Here is a 10189-nt window from a genome sequence, read left to right on the forward strand (position 1 = left end):
ACTACCACTGCACTAGATTGTTGTCATCGGGTTGTACCATTAAGGCTCCAATGTGCTGCATCATCATTGGGCTGCTGCCATGATGCCCTCATACACTATCATCATCATACCACCACTATGAAGACCATTTTCTTTGGGTTGCTGCCATGACACACATCCATCGAGCCATCAACATATTGGACCACATTCGTTGGTTGCCATTGTACTAGAGCACTAATGTCGGGTTTCCATAGTGTCAGACCGTCATCACGGGGCCACCGTAGTTGCTGGAACACTGTCACTTGGTTACCATCACTTATATATCACTATCATGCTGCCCATCCACCACTATTGTTACCAATGTTATACTCATCCCCGCTCAATCATCATCATTGTAGGACTGCAGGCTTTGATCACCTCCAACATGGTGAAATAAGTTGTTTTTTTTATTTCATAATAATTATATTTGTAAATTAGTTGAATAAATTAATTTGATGATTAAATGCTTTAAATTAATTTAAAAACCTCTCCAAACTTATCCATAGAGAATCCTCATAGTCATGGCTTAAACCCCCTTACCCGAATAAAATTAATTTAAATATTAAATTAAAATTAAAATAAAATTGATTTTCTTTATTATTTAACTTAAAACTTAAAACAAAAATTTTAAATATTAATATTTGATTAGGAAAATTTTTAGTCAATGATACATTTCTTCAATTTTTAGAACTTAAGAAAATTAAATTAATTAAATTAAAGGCTAATTTTCTTTAAAATTAATACCAATAAATAAAACAAATAAAAGATATCAAAATGTGCCTAAATAATTCTATAAATTTTATGAGAGCATTAGGCAAGTTTCTGATTTGATGCATTAGTAGCATAGTAGTTGCCTTCAAAATGAATTGAGGAACTAAATAAAATACAAAAAATATATAAATTAATGTATTAATTAGAACAATTGCACACAAGTCACACTTTGTCAACTTCACTTCTTGGGTCAACATAGCCTTAAAGAAATGAGGTACCATGTTTCCCTCAGCTATAAACTGGTTTCCTTTTCTCTTTAGTTTTTTTTCTAAAAGAATTGTTTGTACATGAGGGAACCCAATCGTTTCCTAAATAATAATCTTGATTAAAAATATTGAAATACACAGAAACATGCCGCTATTTTAATTGAGCGTTCTAAATGATTTATTACTAATAAGATGTAATTAATTACAGGGGATTGTCCTATACAAAATCTATACCCTATAATAAAATGAACTGTGGATAAGGGATAATTTTTTGTGGTGATAAACCTATGTTCTTAAGGAAATATTCATTATTGGATTCATCAATGGATAATATTTTATTTTTTGAAATGATATATTGTTTTTGAATGATAAATTTTAACCATTACCTGGTCCGCATTCAAAGCAAGCACAATGTTAACTCTTATCATAATGAATAATATTCCCGACATCACTGATAACTGACAGTACCATCATTGATTATACCTATTATTTACGTTATTGTTGAGGTCAATCATAATCATTGAGGTCCTAACTTTCTATTTATCGATCTTCTCTTTTATACTAACAATTGATTGTACTAATGAGCACATTTTGACGATAACTCTAATGCACAAAAGTTCTTTCTCCTTTCATAATGAACGTCATTTTCTATAATTTATGCTTATTAGATTATACTAATGCCTTTTTATAGTTAAACAAAATGTCATATGTAATAAATGACTCATGTTAATGAAATTATTTTAATTAAATTATGTCACATGATTTTTCTACTCCCATGCCCTCTATCTTTATGATTGAGAATATTTCAACATGTAATAAAAATAATTGATTAAAATAAAAATATGAGTTATGATTGATAATTTAATAAAAATAAAAATAGGAGTTAGGATTTTATCATTATTTTTTATATTTTAGTAGGGATTTGAAAAATGGATGAAAAAAAAAGAGGGTTGATTTATAAATAGCAAGTTTTGGGTGGTCTGTAAGTAATTGGCCCGAAAATATATTATCAACCAAACAGAAAAAATGCAGATCAGCTTAGCTATTCACCGAGAGAAACGGTGGTACGCCCTTTACCTCGTAAGGCTAGTGAAGTCTGTCTTCTTCCTCCACTCCTTCCCCGCCCTCTTTCAGAGCTCCAATCCATGGATTCCTACGTCGCCTCCCATTAATACCGAAAAAGGAAAGCTATTGTGCTCCTGCAATCCATTTCCCCGCTACGGTGGAGGACGATCTGCCGCCACAGCCGCCCATGTTCTCTCCTTCTCCGGTTTTGGTACGCATCTTTTCTCCGCACTGCTATTCCTCTGTATAGCTAGGTCGCTTCATTAGATGAGGGTCGGAGTCGGAGTTGGAATTGTGGCTTTGACAGAGGTAAGGCGACCACGAGAGATTGTTCTATGGTCCGTAAACGAAACCCTAGCCATCGACCTTCGCGCACTCCCCCGGCGGAACTTCCGCCGGCGGAGACGTTATCGGATTCTACAGCCGTAAAGGCGGAGTGCGAGCGTGCGCTGACAGCGCTTCGCCGGGGAAACCACACCAAGGCCCTCCGTCTCATGAAGGATGCGCATCAGCGTCACGAATCCTCCGCTCTATTCCACCGTGTCCACAGCACCATCTTCTTCAAGATCGCTTCCCTGCTTGATGACCCCAACACCAAGCTCCGGCACTTGCGTAGTGCGATCGACTCCTCTCGCCGCTCCGTCGCGTTATCCCCAAACTCGATTGAGTTTGCTCACTTCTATGCGAACCTTCTCTACGAGGCTGCCAATGACGGTCCCGCTTATGACGAAGTCGTCCAGGAATGCGAACGCGCGCTTGCCATTGCGGACCCTGTTGATCCAGCCAAGGAGAGCCTTCAGGAAGAAAGCCAACAGAAGTTCACCAATGCCCAGGCCCGGATTGCTCACGTGCAGCAGGAGCTTCGCTCTCTCATTCAGAAGTCCAACCTCGCTTCACTCTCAAATTGGGTGAAGAACTTAGGCAATGGCTCTGGACGTGAGGAGAATATTAGATTGATTCCTATGCGCCCCCTGATGGAGGACCCCATGGAAGTCACTGTCATACCAACTCGCAGACCTAATGAAATCAAGAAGGCCACTAAGACCCTTGAGGAGCGCCGCAAGGACATTGAAGTACGTGTTGCAGCTGCTATTCTGCTTCAGCACAAGTCTAACTCACCTGCATCAGTTGTGGATGACACCCAGTGCAATGAGCCGCCATCATCTTCTGGTAGTCGGGAACGTCGCCGGTCAAACAACTCACGACGACATTCATCTTCTGCTGAGAGAATGGAGCAGACACGCTTCCATTGGAATTCAATGAGTGCTGACGAGAAACTTGAGTTTCTTTCAGTGAGGGTTGCTGATCTTAAGGAGCACTATGCACGATCATCAAAGGATAGCCTTGCATCTGATGTTTTCTCTGAGGCCCTCAATTTTGTTAGCTCCAATGGCACATGGAAGTACTGGGTTTGTTGCCGCTGTATGAAGAAGTTTACAGATTCTGATACTCATGTCCAACATGTAATGCAGGAGCATGTAGGCAGCCTTTCGCCCAAGTTGCAATCTGTTTTGCCTCAAGAAGTTGATGTCAAGTGGATTGAGATGCTTCAGAATTGGAGCTGGAAGCCCATTGATTCAGCTTCAGCAGTGAAAATGTTAGAAGATGCTATTGAAAAGAAGCATTTGGCTCTTGATGATGAAAACTCTGAAGCTAGGATTAATAACGATAAGGATTGCATATCTGAATACTGGAGTTCAAAAGATAATTCAGATTCTTTCTCAGCACCAAAACAGAGAGATAATGTGCATGAGAGGAATGGGTATGTTTTAGCGGGGAGGGAGAATCAGTTCTCAACCTTTTTTTTGGATTCGTCTCAGAGATGGCCATTGTCTGATGATTTGGAAAGAGCCAAACTTCTTGAAAGGATTCAAGGAATGTTTCATCTGTTCATTAAACATAAGAACCTTTGTGTTAGCCATCTCAACAAGGTGATCCAATTTGCAGTGGAAGATCTTAAAGGTTCATTATCTGGTTCACTGCTGCTGAATAGTGAACTTGACCAGTCACCCGTATGCATTTGTTTCTTGGGTGCACCCCAGCTTAGGAAGGTGCTCAAGTTTTTGCAGGATTTGTCACAGTCATGTGGCTTAGTCAGATACAGTGAGAAGGATAATGCAGCTAGTGACCCAGTCAAGTCCGATAATGGAGGTCAAGTTCTAGAGGGAATCAGTCTCACCTGTGATTCGGATAGGCTCCTTATAAATGGTCGTCTATTCCATTCAAAAACTGGCTCTAGAAAATCTGATGTATCATCCCTTGTTGACGATATATGTACTATCCCTGATTCTGATGCTATTGTTTCCTGGCTATTTTTTTGTTTGTCATATGAGGAAGAACTATCTGCCTGGAATCGTAGGAAAGAAGAGAAATTTCAGCAAGGCATGGAAACCCTTCAGATTCTTGACAAGGAGATTTACCTTTTGCAAAGCATGTGTGATAGAAAATATGAGCATTTGAGCTATGAGGAGGCCTTGCAGGCTGTACAGAACCTTTGCATGGAAGAGTTTAAGAAAAGGGATCCTACTATGAAGTTTGCTTCCCAAAGTTATGAGGTTGTGCTTAGGAAAAGACAAGAAGAACTTATTGAAAGAGAGAATGATGAGATGTATACAAGTAATAGACTTGAGTTGGATGCCATATCCAATGTTCTTAAGGAATCACAGGGTTTGAGCATATCTAAATTTGGTTATGATGAAACTCTGTCCAGTGTGACTTCTCGTTTGTGCGAGTTGGAATATGATAATGATGAGAGGAGAATGCATGAGTATGCACAACAAGCTGATGCTTGTATTGAATTAGCAATTCAGAGACAAAAGGAGCAATTATCTCTTGAGGTATGCTTATTTAATATGCTGAGTGAAGTTTATGTGAAAGCCTGAAAACTTTGTGCTTTTCATGGACAAATTTTCTTTTAACCTGTCACATGGCGGTTATATCTGTATTTTTTTTGGGGTGCAGCGCAACAAGCTTGATGCAAAGTTAATGCATAGTATGAATGGCATGCAGCACTTAGAAGCGAAGCTTGGCCCTGCTTCTGCTTTTGATTATCAGACAATTATTATACCTTTAGTGAGGTCTTTCCTTCGGGTTAGTACATTGTTCTCCAGCTTTATGCTTTTCCAGTTCCTGACTTTAACACTATGTATTGCAATGGAACCTGTTTTTTTGGTGCCAGTTACATTTGGAGTCATTAGTGGATAAAGCTGCGACTGAGAAGTCTGATGCTGCTAGAGAAGCCTTTTTGGCAGAACTCGAGCTTGATAAGAAGAAAAACATTAACAAGGAAGTTGATTCGAGACAAGTACATGAGAAGGCCAAGGATAAGAAAAAGAGTAAAGATTCCAGAAAAGCCAAGGACACAAAGGTTCTTGGATCTATTTCTTTGTTTTAGCTGAGCTTTAATGATTGGTATTGTAGTGCTGATTTTTATGAATGTTTACAGACTACAGGTTATAACGAGCAGCACAACTTTGACGAGGAAACTGCAGAACATTTGTACGGTTTATTGATATTGTATTTTACTTTATAGCTTTCTTGTTTTCCAAAAGTTCTGTTTCTACTTTTCTTTGGAATCAATAAATTTCTTTTTTTCTTGCTAACTTCGTCAATTTTGCATTTTTTAAATCCATTCTCATCCTCTTAGCATGCTACGGGTATTTGATTATTTATTAGTTGTATTACTGGTGTTAGAATTTTACTTATTGCTAGTTATGAACACATTTTTTCCAGCACACTCTTCAATATCCATGTTGTGTGTATGGTATGCAAGACTGTTGCCGAATTAGATATGCAAGTAGAAGAACTTGATTTAAAATTTGGTGAAAGATAGTTTCTGGCTGAGTAAATGAAGAACACATTTGTGTATAGGATGTAATCAAATGTTCACGATAATTCTATACCCAAATATTCTATTTAATCATTTGAAGTTAGGTCGAGTAGGTTCAGGAAAACTCAGCTTGATTAAAATGGCGAGGGCTAAATCCTAGATCAATGTGAACATGTTTGGGTTGTCAAGAACTTGGTGTGAACTTAAACTTGCCAGGACAATTATAAATTCACGACCTTTTGTAAAATCACTAGGAATTCACCAGTCTACTCAAATGCTAGCCCAACCTGAAGGTCCACTCATCAAGCCACTTGTCAGTGCCACTTGTCTAGCTTGCAGGTCAACTAGTCAGAGTGACTTGCCTAATCTGCTAGTCCTCTCATTAATGCAATTCACCCACTTTGTAAGTCCATTTATTAGGGCCACTCGCCCAACTTACAGGTTCCCTCTTTAGAGTTACTTATTAGTGTTTGTCTTGCTTTAAGTTCAAGCTTGCATGTTTACTTGTTAGGGCTACAAGCTCAACCTGTAAGTTCACTTGTTAGAGTCACCTATCTATATTAATAGGAGCCACTCACCGAAGAGTGAAGCCAGACACTTCTCTAATTCATCTCTCTCCTCTGAAGACTAATTGCCTTGTCTACATGATTGGCAAATTTTTTTAATTCCCTCGACTACAGTGTTACTTTGATGTCTTTGTGTCTATAACTATCTAATTATGTATTTTTATTTATTTGGTTCTAGATGTAGCCACTCTTGTAGCGCGAAAATCCTATAAATGCAGAACTAGAAGGTCATTTCAAGAGATAGATGTAGCCACTCTTGGGGCTTAACATTAATTATAGTGAAATTTTAGAGTCCTAGTTCTCTCTCTATTCTTTTGCTTTGCTTGCACCATGTAGGTTTTGCAAAGGTATCATTTGTTACTCGGTTAGCTGACAAATTTGCTTTCAACTGTAATGTTTTGTATTACTTTTGTGACTTGTCTCATCATCTCAAATCATTCTCTCTAAATGATGTTACCGGTTTTTTTCATGCCTTTATATAATCAATAATTTTCTTTGTGGGCTTCATTCATTTGTTACTCGATGAACTTGCTTCATCTCAACCCTTAACATAGAAGATTTTTTTTTGGGTGCAGCGGCTGGATTTCAAAAATTCAAATCATATTCCAGCCATACTTATTATTGTAATGGAAATGAAAAGCAGATCAAAATAATCATAATTATTATTATTATTATTTTGGCTGATTATGAGTATACTTGTTGGTTTGATAGAGATGTTCGTTAAGGAATCTTTGTTGGTAGTTGATTGGCAAAACAATTGATCTTTGCAGATTACCTAAAACATACGAGACATTTTAGAAGCTATTGGGATAGTTAGTAATGGGTGTCTAGAATGAATATATATAGTACCATTTGATGAGTAATGTAATTGGAAAGGATAAGTATAAGGATGAGGAATTGTGTGGAGTTATGTAAGTTGTCATCATTTTTATGCTATTGAATTTATTCGATGCGAGAAAAAAAGATCAGAATACTATAGAACTTGAAATGTCGAGTGATTATATTATGGAGAGTGTGAATAACACCTATTGTTGATAATAAATCTGTATTTTGGGAATGTATGCCGGAGAACAAAAGATCCACTGATAGCAGTACTCTGGAAAAGGAATACAAAGAAAAATAACTAGAAATTATGTTAGAAGGCTTATTTATATAAACGAGACCATTGTATTTTGGGAATGTATGCCGGAGAACAAAAGATCCACTGATAGCAGTACTCTGGAAAAGGAATACAAAGAAAAATAACTAGAAATTATGTTAGAAGACTTATTTATATAAACGAGACCATTCACTATCGTCAACACTTAATTCATATTTACACAGTGAAGGCAATTAATAAAGATAAGTCTTGATATATGAAACAATGCTATTGATGTGATGATGACAACTATCGTGGCTATAATAACCCTGTTTGTTATTGTTTTACTTTTATTTTCTCAAAAATAACAAAAACAAGCCTTTATCCCACTAAGTGGAGGTCGGCTACATGAATCCTTTTTCTCCATTATGTTCTATTGAGTGTTATATTTTCATTTATTATAATAGATTAAGGTTATTTTTTATACAATATGCTCGAGTCTTTTCAGGTCTACCTCTACTTCTCTTAACATAAGTCAAATCTATAATATTTACTCTCCTAAGTGGGTCATCAGATGGTGGACGTTTAATGTGACCAAACCATCTAAGGCAACTCTCTCTAATCTTGTCAGCCACTTGAGCCATTCCAACCCTTTTATGGATATAATAGTTTTACATTTTGTCTTTAAGTATAAAGCCACTTATGCACTTGAGCATTTTCATCTCAGCAGCACTTAACTTAATTTTATGCTTCTCTTTTACTGCCAACATTCCACGCCATAAAACATTGCAGGTCTCACCACAATCTTATAAAATCCTCCTTTAAGTTTAAGTGATACTTTTTTATCACACAATTGGCCCGATGCATTCCTCCACTCCAACCATCCAACTTGAATTCTACTAATAACATCCTCTATATTCATATATCACTATCACTATGAACAGAGATATCTAAAATGTTCACTCCTTTTAATGACTTGATTACCCATTATTATAACCTTACCACTACTACTAAAATTACACTTAATGTATTCAATTTTAGATCAACTCAAATTAAAACCTTTAGACTCTAAAATTGACCGTCGTATTTCAAGTTTTTCTAGAACTCTCTCTAGTCTTATCCATAAGAAGGATATCATCCACAAAAAAAAGACACCATGGTACATCCTCCTATAAATGTTCAATAAGAACATCCATAACTAAAACAAAAAGATATGGGCTTGCAGCCGGTGCCTGGTGTAATCCAACTTAAATTGGAAACTACATGGTGAATTCTCCTTGTGTGTTTGAACACAAGTAATTAATATAGTCTACATATCTTTAATGATTTGAATATAAGCAATATTAACAAATTTCTTTTATAGAATTCTCCAAAGTATTATTGGAATCTTATCATAAGATTTTTTTTAATAAACAAAAATTATTTGGATTCTTCTTACTCTATGTAGTTCTCTATCAAATCTCTCGATAAATATATAACTTCTATATTAGAATTGTCCGATCTGAAACCAAACTGATTTTGAGAAATTTTCGTATCACATCGCAACTAAAGTTCAATTACTTTCTCCATAAATTTAATTTTTGACACACTTCTATATTAGAATTGTCCGATCTGAATCCAAACTGATTTTGAGAAATTTTCGTATCACATCGCAACTAAAGTTCAATTACTTTCTCCATAAATTTAATTTTTGACACATTAACTTAATTATTCTATAAATTGCACACTCTTGTTCATATCCTTTATTCTTATAAATAGGAATCAATAGACTCTTTCTGTACTCATAAAATATTTTTTTAATTTTTAAAATAATATTAAAGTGTTTAGTAAGCCAAGATACTCATAAAATATTTTTTTAATTTTTAAAATAACATTAAAGTGTTTAGTAAGCCAAGAAATTCTCATATCTTCTAATTATTTTCACACATTTTGGAATGCCATTAAGTCCTAATGTTTTTTCACACATCATTTTCTTTAAAGCCTCAACTTTTATTTTACTTATGTGATGATAAAAATAAAAAAAAAAATTGTTATTATTACGATGTTAAGTTTACTAAAGTTGATCCTTTGGTATTATTACGATGTTAAGTTTACTAAAGTTGATCCTATTTTTATAATCTTCATTGAGTAATCTTTATTGAAAAAATTGTCAAAATATCTTACCCATCTATATTGAAGATCCTCATTTAAGAAAATCACTTTTTAATTTTCATAATTAATACACTTACTCGAATAATCTTCATTGAAAAAATTGTCAAAATATCTCACCCATCTATATTGAAGATCCTCATTTAAGAAAACCACTTTTTAATTTTCATAATTAATACACTTACTCGAACTAAATTTTTAAATTTCGTATAATTTTTTTTGCTAATATATATATGCCGTGTACCCGGACTTGTTGGTTGGCATCTGCGAGTCAGTTGTATGTCCCCTGAGGTGGGGGGCTCGAATCCTCTTCTAGCGACGATCGTTGTTGGTGATAATCGAATTGTTAGGCACATTAGAGGTGACTGGAGGCTCTTATAATAGCCTCTGGCCATCACACACCTTTTAGCGACGATCGCTGTTGGTGATACTCGAATTGTTAGGCATATTAGAGGTGACTGGAGGCTCTTATAATAACCTCTGGCCATTTCACACACACACACACACA

General features: G+C 35.8%; 1 protein-coding gene across 2 annotated transcripts in view; it reads left to right on the top strand.

Moving 5' to 3' along the window:
- Nucleotides 1–2038: 2038 nt before the first annotated feature.
- Nucleotides 2039–10189, top strand: part of LOC110022634 — a 75580-nt gene continuing 67429 nt past the window's right edge. For both annotated transcript variants that reach the window (XM_020721681.1, XM_020721682.1), the window contains exons 1-4: nucleotides 2039–4897; nucleotides 5022–5150; nucleotides 5239–5427; nucleotides 5506–5558. In XM_020721681.1, coding sequence (XP_020577340.1) covers nucleotides 2396–4897; nucleotides 5022–5150; nucleotides 5239–5427; nucleotides 5506–5558 — 2873 coding nt within the window. In that variant the 5' untranslated portion in view covers nucleotides 2039–2395. The remainder of the gene's footprint in view (nucleotides 4898–5021; nucleotides 5151–5238; nucleotides 5428–5505; nucleotides 5559–10189) is intronic.

The sequence above is a fragment of the Phalaenopsis equestris genome, unplaced genomic scaffold (genome assembly GCF_001263595.1).
Source record: "Phalaenopsis equestris unplaced genomic scaffold, ASM126359v1 Scaffold000201, whole genome shotgun sequence".
NCBI lineage: Eukaryota > Viridiplantae > Streptophyta > Magnoliopsida > Asparagales > Orchidaceae > Phalaenopsis > Phalaenopsis equestris.